Here is a 15536-nt window from a genome sequence, read left to right on the forward strand (position 1 = left end):
GCAGCGTAGGCCTACTTTGATTGATTGATTGATTGAAGACTTTATTGACAATGAACACATTTATACATAATATCATACATATATACTAGGGCTGGGTATCGCCACTGACTTCCCGATACGATTCCGATACACAAGGTCCCAAGTCGATACGATTTCCGATACGATACGATTCGATATTGATATTTGAGTTACAATACCAGTTTTGCTTTGATAATGGAATAGATTCTTAAAGAACTAATGCTGTAAATTGTACAAGGAACCCTCTCACCTGGTGCATTATTAAAAAATATTTACATTAAGAATTGACCATAAAGCAAGCAGTTACATCATGTAATTCTTTTTTATTTAAGCATGACCAACATAGTCATTCAACATCTTATCTTTCTTTACAGTCTTCTGTCTCTTTCTTTACAGTCTTCTGTGAAGCCAAACAAATTTAGATTTCACTATGTAACAGAATCATTGAACAGCAGCATGTTGTAAACAGTGTTTCATAAAGTATAAATGCTTTGTAAATAAAATGAAATAAAATTAAATACAGCTCATGAACATTTCCAGTCCACAAACATTATAGTGCAAACAGATTTGAGGTCTGTACATCTGGCTCATGGTGCATGCACAATGCACATGTAGCCTACAGTATTTATGTTTTTGTTTCAACTACAAACATAAATAAGCGTCAACTTGAAGTTGAAACGATGTTTTAACTACCACACACAGCCTATAATATTATACCCTATGTTTATTATTATTATTATTATTTTTTGGTGTAAAATATCGATACTTGTTCCTTCACATGAATATCGATTCAATATCGATATATCGATTTTTTTAACCCAGCCCTAATATATACATAGGCCCACCACTATCAAAACGATAAAAACGCAATAAAGCTAAAAGCTTGTTTCCATTGCGGTCCTTGAAGAACATGTCTGTGTGGAATATGTAGTGGTGAGTGGATGCCTGGGTGCGTGTAAGTGTTCCATGTAAAGGTGCATGGTTAAAGTGCACTACCCATTCAGTCCACATACGTATGCAATTACAAATCATCAAATCATCTTCGTTACCTCCGCCAAGCCCATCTGGATCCGACTCACGGACGAGCCTCACGAGTCACGGACAAGCAATAATAGCACAAACGAATGGGCCTAGCCTGCTCTCCCGAGTGCACGTCGAGTTATTCTCTTCATAATGTCACTTCCAAATAAAGTTGTAACATCATGTCAATGTGATCTTGTAGGCGGCCATCTTTGTCCCATCGCATAGCGCGGACAGCGTTGCCGATGGGGGACAGCCAGCTGACGAGTCGTTTAGTCTGAACCGCCCTTTTCCGTGCCAAACTTGAGCGGTCTTGTAGTCTGACCTCATGGCTCATACCAGTATGATGATGATGAGTGTGCTCTGTGTCGGAGTTGAGCGTACGTACGTAACATGAATGAGAGCCAGCGAGACTGTAAAGCATAGGTTGTCATCTTGTGTGTGTGTGTGTACGTGTGGTGTGTGTGTTTGTGTGTGCGATTGTGTGCTCAGAGAAGAATGGTCAGAAGCCCTAGTTTGCTTTGGAGCTGTCTGTCATTAGAGTCATGGAGGAGTTGCCGTGCAGCATGGTGACGACTTTGTCTCGTTCATTCCACACAAATTGCCGGCTGCTGCTGAGGCCTGATGGATGTTTGTGTGCCGGGCCGGCCCAAAAACACAGGGTCCACTTTGAACGCCCGCCTCTGTTATCCCAGAGAGAGAGAGAGAGAGAGAGAGAGAGAGAGAGAGAGAGAGAGAGAGAGAGACGCAGAAAGAGAGACACACACACACACACACACACACACACACACACACACACACACACACAGAGAGAGACAGAAACACAGACAGAGACAGAGAGAGAGAGACACACACACACACACACACACACACACACACACACACACACAGAGACACAGACACACACACAGAGCTGTCTCCTACCTCTCTGTCATCCAAAGTATTTTAATTAAACTGTGCCTCTATAGGCACCAGAACTCACACATACACACACACACACACACACACACACACACACGTACGGAGGTTTATACAAATACACAAGGCACTCCCCTTCTGTCTCTGTCTCCACCACTGTCTGAACCACTGTCTGTCTCGCGCCCTCTCTCTCTCTCTCTCTCTCACAATCTCTCACACACACTCAATCTCTCTCCCTCTCATCACGGCTGAAGAGTGACAGGTGGTGTTTTTCGGCCGGTGTTTGAGCACTGCACAATCAATGTGGGACAAAGGAGAGGGCAGGGGGGCACGGGTGTGTGTGTGTGTGTGGGGCCCGGGGGGCACAATTGCTTATTGACAAAGAATTGAGATGTGAGAGACTGGAGGCGACAGTTGGTGAGTGGGGTGGTGAGGAGAGCTACAGGTACACACACAGCCAGGAGAGAGGAGCGTGTGTCACAGAGACATTGTATGATTCATGTCTATATGGTTCAGCTTTGAACACTTCGACATGCGGAGCCGGGGATCGAACCACCTACCTTCTGATTCGTGGATGACCCGCTCTACCTCCTGAGCCACAGCCACCCGCTTTGAGATGTGTTAAGATTCATTATTTGTGTGTGTGTGTGTGTGTGTGTGTGTGTGTGTGTGTGTGTGTGTGTGTGTGTGTGTGTGTGTGTGTGTGTGTGTGTGTGTGTGTGTGTGTGTGTGTGTGTGTGTGTGTGTGTGTGTGTGAAATCCTTATTTCTACAGGCACGAGTTTAGGATTAGGACTAGAGACCGACCGATACTGGATTTTTGATGCCGATACAGATAGTACGGAGTAAAAGAATTCAGATATCGATATATCGGCCGATATTCTTATATTATATAATACACAATTTATTTTGCAATGATCCCTCAAATCAGATTGCAATCCTTCTTCAATGTGTTTTGGGGGTGTTTACACCACCTGGCATTTCAAGTGATAAAACACAATCTGATTGCAATCTGATCACAGAAAACGCCGGGTGTAAATGGCCTCAGGTTCCCTGTCGCGCCAACCGTAGGCTGGTAACTTCCTCTTTCTGTTACAGCAGAAATCCAACTGCATTGTTTACTGTGTCAGCGTCTTTGGGTCATTGAAAAGCACTTTATAAAATAAATGAATTATTATTATTATTATTATTATTATTATTATTATTATTATTATTATAATTCTGGGCCTTCAGCCCTGGTCATATTTGACTTAAAATGGGCATCTTGTGCAGGTTTCACCTGCTGCATGTTTCTCCTTGCATTATCTTTAGGTTAGTAGTAACGATTCCATCCTATGAGGCTTGTTGACACTATAACTTACAAAATACAAAAATATCTGCAATATCGGCCAACATATCGGCCGAGAACGATATATCGGTTATCTGCCAATATCGGCCGATAATATCGGTGGACCGATACAGTATATCGGTCGGGCTCTAATTAGGACTTGGATTTAGGGTCAAGGTTAGAATTAAGATTAGGTTTAGTCGTGTAATTCAACAATATTTAAAGTGTTTGCTATTATTTGTAGTTCCCCTGAAAGTCCCGGTGTGGTGCATCAGGCGCTTTGCACCACAAGTGTGGTGCATCAGGTGCTTTGCACCACCGGTGTGGTGCATCAGGTGCTTTGCACCACCAGTGTGGTGCATCAGGCGCTTTGCACCACCAGTGTGGTGCATCAGGTGCTTTGCACCACCAGTGTGGTGCATCAGGTGCTTTGCACCACCGGTGTGGTGCATCAGGCGCTTTGCACCACCAGTGTGGTGCATCAGGTGCTTTGCACCACCAGTGTGGTGCATCAGGTGCTTTGCACCACCAGTGTGGTGCATCAGGCGCTTTGCACCACCAGTGTGGTGCATCAGGTGCTTTGCACCACCGGTGTGGTGCATCAGGCGCTTTGCACCACCGGTGTGGTGCATCAGGCGCTTTGCACCACCGGTGTGGTGCATCAGGCGCTTTGCACCACCGGTGTGGTGCATCAGGCGCTTTGCACCACCAGTGTGGTGCATCAGCCATTGAATGCACAATGTGCACCTACAGTATGTGAGCAAGAGACAAGTGGAGGAGCAGGCAGCTCCAGCGGGAACGAAATCAACCATAAGTAGACCATTTATATTATTATGATAATTAAGTAGTGCAGTACATGTAGTTCCAAAAGGTGGATCGTCTTCTGTCATCTGGAGTGGAGACACTTTGCTTTGAAACCAGATGACGGCGTTGCTATGGCAGCAAGTCGTCGAGGGGCACAAGTATACTTTACCCTTAAGAGTGAAGAGTGAAACCACTTTTGTTGATGCTGCTGTTTGAGTGGGAAAAAATATGCCGAAGTGCAGAAATGCAATACAATATAGATAATATATATTTATTATTATTTATATAAATAATAATCGTGATTAATATTCAAAGTCACAATATTTAATTAAATTACACTTTATCATTTTAGCTATAATAGTAATAATCAAGGTTTAGGTGTGGGTAACAGTTAAGACTTTAAAGAGCACAAGAGACTAGGGAGGGAATGAACGCCAGTCGATGGAAGGTCCTCAGAAGGGTAGAAAACCAAGGATGTGTGTGTGTGCACGGAAGAGAGAGAGAGAGAGAGACTAGATGGAGAGAGAGAGAGAGAGAGAGAGAGAGAGAGACTCGAGACAGATTGAGGGTGACAGGTCCACCCTGGATGGCTGTTGGCCTGGAGCGCCTGTTGTCCTTTCTGTCCTATGGCCACAGAGGGCATCCTCCTCGCTGGCTTATAGCCGCTCACAGTTAGCCTTCCTCTGCGCAGTCTGTGGGTCGTTAGATCTTGGTCAGAAGATGATGGCATCGATGGCAAGGAGGTGCAGCCTCCAGAACCACATGAGTCCCTGAATCCCCCCTGACAGGTTTGAATCCTGCCATGAATCCCAGTCGTCCTCCCTCTCTGCTCTCCCTGAAGACTCTGTCAGGGGGAACGAGGGGTGCGTGCGTGGAATAGGGTGGGGGGGGCAGGGGAAGCTCTCACTTCTCACACACACAAAAAATGAGATGGTATCTTTCTAAGTAATTTCTCTTGTTCGCTGGTCCTGGAATAGTGGATCAGACAGGGCCGGATCCAGAACAAGATGACTAGGGATGCATCCTAGATAGGAAGGGGTGCGGGCCACCCGAAAAATTTGACGTTATTTTACTAAAAATAATGCATTTTACCATAATTTCAAGTAGAATGATACCAGCCAAGCAAGAATATTTAAGTGTTTCAAGTGCTTTACTGAAATATTTGGACCATATAATGATAATACAATTATCTCAACCTTAAAAGGTTACATGTAGGTGCCAAAAAGCCATAAATTCACATCAAAGAACAAAGAAAAACAACAATTATAATTCAAGTTTAAACAGTAAGTGTGCAGCTGCAGCATCTCTCTAAAAAAAGCAAAAAACTATTTTACCACTCTTTTCAACTGAGCATGCAGACAATTAAAATAGGGGTGCAATGCGTGCTTTTGCACCCCTGTAAAACCGGGCCTGGGATCAGATTTGGGCTCCATAGGTTCTGAGAACTGAACACTGCCCCATCGCCCGGTTGGAAGTGTCCATGTGAGGAACGTAGCCCACTCTCCTCCTCACACTTTCCAGCAAACGCAGAGAATGAGATTTGAAGAACTGCCGCTGTGAGATATGACCGTGTAAAGAAAGCACATTGACCCAGGAGCTCTGAGTGTGTGTGTGTGCGCGTGTGTGCGTGTGCGCGTGTCTGCGTGTGTGTGTGTGTGTGTCTGCGTGTGTGTGTGTCTGCGTGTGTGTGTGTGTGTGTGCGTGTGTGTGTGTCTGTGTGCGTGTGTGCGTGTGTGTGTGTGCGTGTGTGTGTGTGTGTCTGCGTGTGTGTCTGTGTCTGTGTGCGTGTGTGTGCGTGTGCGCGTGTCTGCGTGTGTGTGTGTGTGTGTGTGAGTCATGCATGTTTGTGAAGGGACGAGAGAGAGAGAGAGCTCAGGGCTGCTGGACATGACTGGAGCCAGCCCTCTCACTCTCACTCTCCCCCGCTGCCCTGCAGTCTCCTCGCTTAATGCTTATCCAGTTCAGATGCTTTTTGTAAGCAGAAGCAGAGTTTTGTGTCGGAAAGTCGGCCTTATTAACAATTCATAAGAGCAATGATGAGCCGGGAGGGAAAATCACAGACAGCTGATGGAAAAAAAGTGAGATAGTGGGAGATGTTAAAACATTGCATCAAAATGTAAGCGAGGAACATTAGGTCTGTAGCCAAAGGCAGATCATCCATAGGAATACATATGTATCTGCATTAGTTATAAAGCCTGGATGAAGTTATGATATTCATCTTGAGGAAATACATCCTGCTCATTTTGATGGAATACATCGAGTGTGCACTGTGCAGTGGCCTCGTTCTGTTTGTGAAGCCAATGCGGAAGGAACTTAAACCTGCATTCTTTCAAATGGCCTGCAGGGGGGTGACTCCACACTGGCTGCAAGAAGAAGTCCGGTTACATGGAAGTGAATGTAAAAATGGCCGTACTTCTAACTTAATTGATGGCCCCCAGTAAACACTTTCCTAATGAGTTGATGCTCTCGATGTCAGTTTCAAGTCTTCTTCAATAGAGAGGCAAAGTGAAACGTCACTTCCTGCTTTTCTCCCTGTACCAGCGCTGAAAAAAATATGAATGGCGGTGAACGGAGAATATCGTTACTTTTTTGATCCCGTTTGAATTGTGCCACGGCGGGTACCAACGTTAATTTTGTCCATTTAAAACATAACTTTGTACATCAAGAAAGTCGCTATAAGTTATAAATCAGAAAGACTTCATTATGATTGACGCCACATTGTTGTGGGGGAAACGTACAAAATGACAACAAGTGCCAAAATGTCATCTATTTGCGATATACTGTATCTGTGAGAGGCCCACAGTATTATTAGCCAGTATTGTAATAAGCCAGTAATATTAGCCATATTGATGCGTGGCTTGGGGACTACTAGTGGCTAGTATTAGAATGTGACGAGGTCAGAAACAGTGTGTGTCTTCTGCCTGGAGAAGCTCTCAGCCACACCAGGAGGGCTCCTTCACACAGGAAATGTCAGGACATAATGTGTGATCATGACAAGCTGTCAGTGAAGGTCAGTGGTGCCTCCTCCTCCCCCGCTGAGAGCAAAGAGCCCTGGACTCTGTGCAGGAGAGCCAGCCTGACCACACCGCTGTGTCCACACAGCCTCCCTCTGCTTACAGTACAAACTGTCAGCACCTTCCACGTAAATAAACTAACGTAACAGGGTTACGTTCACACTTACAGAGTAACGGCCGCTGACACAAATTCGCTCTCACAAAGCCCTCCAGCTGGCTTGGCACACACACAAACACACACACACACGCACACACACACACACACACACACGTGACAAACATGTCACACACATACAACCTGCCTCCAGGTGTCACATATCCTGTTGATACCCGAGGGAGATGTTTGTCTTTTTTTGTTCCGGAGGTTAAAACGCAGGGTCAGACCACAATGGACTCAATGCTTTGCTCAAGTCCAGTGTTGAATATGGGTCAATTACTGTAGTAGCTGGGCGTCCGCCGGGTAGTGTAGCGGTAACGTCCCTGCCTACCAACGCGAGGGGCACAGGTTTGCATCCTTGCGTTATACCTCCGGCTTGGTCGGGCATCCATACAGGCACAATTGGCTCGTGTCTGCGGGAGGGAAGCCGGTTTGCGGGTATTTGTCCTGGTCGCTGCACTAGCACCTCCTCTGGTCGGTCTGTTCAGAGGGAAGGGTTACTGTTTGGAATGGCGTGATCCTCCTACGTGCTGCTACGTCCTACCGGTGAGGCTCCAGCTGTCAGGTGAAAAGCGGCTGGTTACTGCTGATGTCTCGGAGGAAGCATGGTGCTAGTTTCGGCTCTCCCCAGATCGCCAGAGGGTGGAGCAGTGACCGGGGCAGCAAGGGGGAAAATTGGCGAAGTACAATTGGGGAGAAAATGGGATCAAATCTAAATAATTACAAACAAAAAAATAGTAGTACTGCTCAAGTCCACTTCAGCAGTCTTCCTGGTCACTTCCATGGTCTGACCGTTAGGCCTGGGTATTTGTTCAAATTTCAAGAATCGATTCGATTCCGATTCACAAGGTTCCGAATCGATTAATCCTGATTCGATTCGATTCCGATTCGATTCATTTCAATATCGATTTGGTTAGTGATACTAAAACATGTTTTTTGAGCTGTAACCTGAATTACATGATTGTCCAGTTATGTAACACAGGGGTTGTCAACCTTTTTTGCGCCAAGGACCGGTAGATACATGGGGAAAAAAAGTTGCGGACCGGTTGTCAATTTTAATGGATTTAGTTACACATATATTTACTCACCAGGTGGTGACAAAGGGTAAATAACAGCCTTTTCATCTGTCAATAAAGACACTTTCACAATTATGCACAGTAATTTGATTTCAACCTATATAATTTCTAAAAGTAGATATTAATGATCAAACATTTCCATTTATGTAGCCTACAGTATTTATGTTTTTGTTTCAACTACAAACATAAATAAACGTCAACTTGAAACTATGTTTCAACTACCACACACAGCCTATAATATTATAGCGTATTTTTAATTAAAAAAAATCGATCTCTGGACATATGAATCGATATCAAAGGATTAAAATAAAAATCTATTAAAAATCTGAGAATCGATTTTTTTAACCCAGCCCTACTGACCGTGTGTGTGTCCCGCTCTGTGTGTGTTTCCAGAGAGCAGTGACTACAGCGAGGCGGAGGTTCTCCCTGACTCGTTCCCCTCGGCGCCCGCGGAGCCTCTGCCCGAGTTCCAGCTGGAGCCCCAGGATGCTTTTATTGTGAAAAACCGGCCGGTCCAGCTGCGCTGCCGGGCCGCACCCGCCACCCAGATCTACTTCAAGTGCAACGGAGAGTGGGTCAATCAGAACGACCATGTGACCAGAGAGAGCCTGGACCAGATCACAGGTACTCACACACAGTTAGTTAAACACAGTTAGTAGACGGACAAGCCCGTCTTTTATTGTCACACGAACACACCCAACACATGCATGCGGCCACAAACACACACTCATGCTGACGGTGGCCGGTGAAATTTGTCCTCTGCATTTAACCCATCCAGGCTTGTCCTTTCCTCCGGGGGGCAGGCCAGGAGCAGTGGTCGCTTTTTCTTTCCAGCGCCCGGGGACCAACTTCGGATGTTGTCGTCACTGGTCAGATGACGATGACGATCTTCTGCATGTTTTTAGTGGGGGGGTTATGTACGGAGGAACCCCCTGGGGGGTACGGGGAGAACATGCAAACACAGAAAGGCATTTTCGACGAGATAACCCACCTGGGGATATGGGGGGGAACACAACCCTAGCGCCCACAGCGTCCCAGGCGAGAATCGAACTCAGGACCTTCTAGCTGTGAGGTGACTGACAGCGCTACCGACTGCGCCACCGTACCCCCACACAGAAGGAAATACACAGCATAATGTCACTTTGGGTCTCACAGGCATACAGATCATACTCAATTACAAACATCATATTCAGCTACATAATCCATTAGCTCCTATATAAGATTTTATGGGCACGTTAACTGCATTTGGCCTATAGCCAATGCATTATTTGTGTGGACTGGGAAAATATGCCCCCCGCCCGCCCTCTCTCTCTCTCTCTCTCTCTCTCTCTCTCTCTCTCTCAAATCAATTTAAGGTGCTTTATTGGCATGAATTACAAAAGTACATTATTGCCAAACAATGCAAGGTCAACAAATTCAAATAATATTAATCAAACATAGATACAATACAGTGTTTCCCCTCACCATTCTACAGGCCAACGACGCCCCCGCCAGGCCAGTTTATTTATTTATTTTTTTAGATTTTCTTTTTAGATCTTTTTCCCTGCTCTCCCCAAAATTTCAATAAACGTTTATGGCATATTATTACAATACAACGATACTGGTGTTGACAGTGTTGACAGTAATAGAAGATGCCAAATCATTCAAGACAATAAGCATTTTGCTTTTAGGAGCATCGTGCCAGCGTGCGCCGCTGTTCCGAAACGTGTCAACGTGTGTCGTTGCTAGGGAAACGCACATCCCATAATACAACTGTTCGCATCGCATCCCATAATAGTATGCTGATACTTGGGATGCCATTGCGAACATAGATGCGAACAGGTTAGCTAAAAGTTTAGCGTCGCCAGTTTCGAAATCCCTCCAGGCCTGAAAATGTTTCTAGGGGAAACACTGCCATAGATATGTCAACAAATATACAGTAACCCAATAAAATAAGTAAATAAAGTTAAAGTAAAAATAAACAAGTAATAAAGTAAATAAGTCAATCAATCAGACAGGAGTGTGTCTCCTGTCTGAGACAGTGACAGGCTGAGACATATTTGCGCACTCCTTTTTCTTTCCAAGAAGGTGGTGGAGTGTTTCATTTGATACGAGGTTTTCAAAATCTGTGCATATTGTTTTGAATTTGGGGAGGCAGATCTCTCTTATTCCTGCATAGTTTGCACAGTGCAGGAGGAAGTGCAGCCCTGAGTGAACACACTGCCTGGGTTGCCAGGTCTGCCGGTGCCAGCCTGTTTCTCCAGCCAGTCTCTCTCGCATCTCTCTCTCACTCTCACTCTCTCTCTCTCTCTTTCTCTCTCTCTCTCTCCCCCCCCCCATCCCACAGGTCTGGTGGTGAGGGAGGTGGACATCTCGGTGTCCAGGACCCAGGTAGAGGAGCTGTTTGGGCTGGAGGACTACTGGTGCCAGTGTGTGGCCTGGAGCTCGGCTGGCACCACCAAGAGCAGCCGCGCCTACGTCCGCATCGCATGTCAGTACCACCGATTGCGTGCGTGCGTGTGTGTGTGTGTGTGCGCGTGTGTGTGTGTGTGTGCGTGTGTGTGTCAGAGAGAGAGAGAGACAGACACAGCAGGAGGGCGAATATTTCCGTCTATCTGCTTGTCATATGTGTCAACTTAAGTATATATGCAAATACATTTGCTGTAGCACTCCATCTTAGTCCCGCGTGGTAATGTGGGGTGTAGTGTGTGATTGACACCGTGCATGTTTATGAGGGTATGAGTCAGAGACATATGACAGAGTGACAGAGGCTTTTTGGGGTTTGGCCTGGTTTCTACTTGTGTACTGTATGTGTGTGCGTGTGCATGCCAGCGTGTGCCTGTGTGCTTGGTTCCTGTGTGTGTGTGTGTGTGTGTGTGTGTGTGTGCGCGTGTGCGTGCATGCGTGCGTGTGTGCGTGTGCATGCCAGCGTGTGCCTGTGTGCTTGGTTCCTGTGTGTGTGTGTGTGTGTGTGTGTGTGTGTGCGCGTGTGCGTGCATGCGTGCGTGTGTGTGTGTGCGTACTGGCGTGTGCCAGTGCGCTTGCGTGACAGCCAACCTCATTGAGATAAACAGGGTGTCGCTCTCCGCTGGCGGAGCAGCAGCTGTCACTAACCGATGACTGACTCCGTGTCGCCCCCTGTAGACCTCAGGAAGAACTTTGAGCAGGAGCCGCTGGGGCGGGAGGTGCGACTGGAGCAGGAGGTGCTGCTGCAGTGCCGCCCCCCGGAGGGCATGCCCCCCGCCGAGGTACGCCTTCGCCTTCGCCCCTCCTCATCCTCACTCTCTCACTCAACACTTTCATTCACCTTCATCCTTTCATCACTATTAGGGCTTCCACTTGTGTCAGTCATGCTTGATGTGGGTGATTGGTAATGTAATGATCATCACAACACAAATGTTATTGTTTTGAGTAAATTATTAAATGTTAATTAATCTTTTTTACCAAGCAGGATAGTTCTTTAACATTGGCTACACTACATGGTTTCTAGGTGACATAAGTACTGGTATGAGTGGTAAAGGTCCTTACACACCGAGCACGTTTTTTTCGTGCGATTAATTCGCACGTCAATAATATTTTCCGAATAAAACCTTTCCGGCGTTTATTTTTTCGAACCGCGGTCGATTTTTCAGAAATTCGCTTCCGACGTGTACACATCTGTGGCTGTGATTGACAGGTGGGTCAAAACTCGCATCGCAATTTTGTGCAGTATATTCGCATCGCTCTTGATGTGTAAGGACCTTAATTGTCAGTTTGAACTAGAGATACCTCCGCCAACCAATCTACAAAGTTTTCTGGTGTTATGTGAATCCGTTTGGAAGGTGGGTGCCATTTTGAGATTGCCACGCCCCTTTTGGCTAGTGGGCGTGGAAAGTTAATCAGTTCGTCCCTCACCAATTCTCAATGGCTTCCTTGTTTTGCTCGGGAGTACAAAAAAACTTTAATTGCAGATTTTTTATATTTGCTGTCTGCACAGCCCCACCACACAACAGCTTTTAGCTATGTTTAATTCAAGGAAAATGACGCTGGTTTATGGAAAGTGAATGGAGAGCTTTCCCCCATGATGGGCATGGCCTATTTCATGCAGTGTCTCTATGACCAACCTTTTTACAAAGTAGAATTGTTTGAGGCCGTTCAGTTTAATATCACACCTCTGTGCGAGGAGGAAGAGCCAACGAGAGGGAAGCAGAAAGCCAGAGAAAGGGATTTTGACTGAAAGAAGTTACAGTATGATGTTTATATTTTTCATGAGCAAAAAAAACTACATTAATAAAATATTGACGGTGTTTGATCAATGTAAGGCTTTGCATTGAAGCGTGATGCAATGGCTTAATGCCCGACAGCTTTACAGTGTTTACCACAGGGGTCTGGGCAGGTGTGTATCATCTTTATGATACACACTTGCCCATTTGTGTAACGATTATGTGAAGAGCTCTACTCCGAAAAAATATTTAACAGAAATGTGTTACTGTATTCAGTATATGTAGCGTAACCGTGTCCTGCAACGGACACCTGGACGCCTGTTTCGTCACGTCCGGGTCAGAGGTCTCTCGACGTGGTTTCCGGTACTTTAGCAGGCATTTCAGATGCTGGATCGCCGCTTTGTGAAAGTGGAACTAATTTATACATCTATATGTGTCAATATGTGGAATTTCATATGAATATGTGCATGGTAACATGTCAAATTACTTTAGGAAAGTGACTTTGATGACAGAAAGCCATAAGACGTGCTTGGGCGACGAGAGTTACTGATCGTTAAAGTTGCTAGCTTGCTAGCTAGCTAACGCTAGTTTTGTCTAAAACACAACAAGGCCAGCATGTGGCAATAATGCAGCAAAATGGGACTCAGCGACCACTACAAGCCACTCTTTGTTGACTATTACTGGCTTGCTAACCACTGGCTTGCTAGTCTCGCTAGCCAGCCTCTCTTCCTTTCTCTTGGCTTGCTAACCAGCAGAGCCGCAGAGTGAGCTGTCCGTAACAGGACAAGAGCAGCTTTCAGTTAAGACGCCAGCGGTAGCGTCCGTTCCCCGACTCTGGTAAATCAAAGACACAACTAAAATAAATTATTTCAACGGTATGTTGCTAGAAAGAAGTTCGACTTAACGTTTTCGCCGTTAAACTACACGGAAACATGACATGATCATTGTAGCAGTGTTTGAAGCACAATTTTAACAGGAGTTTTGTAAAAATATTGTCCGTTGCAGGACACGCTTCCGTTATGGCACAGAGGATTCTGTGTCTAAAAGTCAACAACTAAACAACTAGTTTCAACTAAATTGGTGTGTGTGTGTGTGTGTGTGTGTGTGTGTGTGTGTGTGTGTGTGTGTGTGTGTGTGTGTGTGTGTGTGTGTGTGTGTGTGTGTGTGTGTGTGTGTGTGTGTGTGGTCTCCCCTGCTTCGCCCAGGTGGACTGGCTGAAGAACGAGGACGTCATAGATCCATCGCAGGACTCCAACTTCCTGATGACCATCGACCACGATCTGATCATCAAGCAGGCGCGGCTGTCGGACACGGCTAACTACACCTGTGTGGCTCGCAACGTGGTGGCCAAGAGACGCAGCAGCACGGCCACTCTCATCGTCTATGGTAAACACACACACACACACACACACACACACACACACACACACTCTTTCCTTATCTCCCACACACATGCTTGTATGCACTTATGAAGATGCTCCCAGTATCCCTCCCTATGTTTCCTGTCATACAAACATTTATGAGCTGCATGTAGGCGTAAAGGAACACACCGGGTCTGAGGCTCCAAATCACGCATGTGTCCCTGGTAGATCATTCGGTCTGGTGGCTCCATGCTAGATCTTTACATGTAGCATACACCATATGGTCAGTGAGAGCAAGCAATTAGCACGTTCTCACTGAGACATAATGACTTGTAGCAGCTCTAAAGCTAAATGGTGGGTTATAATCTTAAATTATATATGGATAGATTCGTAAAATGTGCAATAAATATGATACCAAAATAACAATAATAATAATAATAGTTCAAGTTCAAGTTTATTTGTCATATGTATAAATACAGTGTTAAACTGCAGTGGACGTGCAGTGATGTGCATCACAAATTCGCTCATTAATTACGGTAACTACGGTAATTAATTAACGAATTGCGGTCAACTAATTACTTAATAAAAAAATCCAGCTCCGTTAGGTCACCTGCAGGGGGAGGGGTTGTAGTGGTAAATATAGAGGTGGGTAAACTATCCAAGGTGAGTACGGTAGTTTATCCGCCTTGTGTCCCCTCGTTATACTGGTGATCGTGAAAATAGGGGAGTAAACTCTTTGCCTCATTTTAAAGAGGTGGGTAAACTGTGTTTAGTTGAATTTACCCTCCACTACACCCCTAGCGCAGGGGTGCTCTTTACACTTCCTGAAAGATTCGGCGCGATCGCACGTAAAATGGCAGAGCTGTGGCCGAACACAGCTCTGCTCTGACACAGTCTATTTTAAGAAGACAGGTTTTACAGGAAGTAGAACATGGTGAGTGATGGGAGACTGTGTATAAATCACTGCGCAGTGTGGATGAATGAATATGTGGTTATTCTACTGAAATAGCTAGTTGCCTCCTACTATCACTTAGCACAGTGCTAAAGTGTTAGCGTTAGGTAACTTTCAACATCATTCTTTTGACACCCGCTCTGTCTCTCTACCAGTGAGCGGAGGTTGGTCTTCTTGGACTGAATGGTCGGAGTGTAACGCTCGGTGTGGGCGGGGCTGGCAGCGACGGACGCGCAGCTGCACCAATCCTGCGCCTCTCAACGGAGGAGCCTTCTGTGAGGGCCCGCCCTTCCAGAGAGTCACCTGCACCACACTGTGTCCAGGTGAGCATGACACACGCGTCTGTATTATTGACCACAACTAACAGGAGGAGTGACCAGGACTGGGTTAAAAAGCCACTGATTTGCAGCGTTTATATTGATACTAGGAAAGTCAGGAGAAGTCGTGAACTTTCAGGAAAACTTTGCAATTTTGCACTTTACAGGAATATGTCAGAATGAATGTTCAAACTTTCTTTGCATTTGCATCAGATGGTGATTGTCAGCTGTTTTTCTCCACAGCCACCTCGGCTGTTAGCTGAAGGAAACCAGACTGTTTACCCCCCTTAGAACCTTTCTGAGCTGAAAAACAACTTGAACAACACAGGAAGGAATGACATTTTTAGGTCATGGAAGTGCTCCAATTTAGTTATGGAGAGTCATGGAAAAGT

The 15536-nt window shown here is 45.7% G+C and overlaps 1 protein-coding gene across 1 annotated transcript in view; it reads left to right on the forward strand.

The window, feature by feature from the left end:
* unc5b (unc-5 netrin receptor B) overlaps window positions 1–15536 on the forward strand; it is a gene marked incomplete at both ends in the record, with an annotated part of 73784 nt that overhangs the window by 45659 nt on the left and 12589 nt on the right. Inside the window, 5 exons of the mRNA XM_083658325.1 lie at window positions 8727–8957; window positions 10660–10803; window positions 11457–11560; window positions 13720–13900; window positions 14983–15150. Coding sequence (XP_083514451.1) covers window positions 8727–8957; window positions 10660–10803; window positions 11457–11560; window positions 13720–13900; window positions 14983–15150 — 828 coding nt within the window. The remainder of the gene's footprint in view (window positions 1–8726; window positions 8958–10659; window positions 10804–11456; window positions 11561–13719; window positions 13901–14982; window positions 15151–15536) is intronic.

Source organism: Poromitra crassiceps (assembly GCF_964638095.1).
Source record: "Poromitra crassiceps genome assembly, chromosome: 22".
NCBI classification, from domain to species: domain Eukaryota; kingdom Metazoa; phylum Chordata; class Actinopteri; order Beryciformes; family Melamphaidae; genus Poromitra; species Poromitra crassiceps.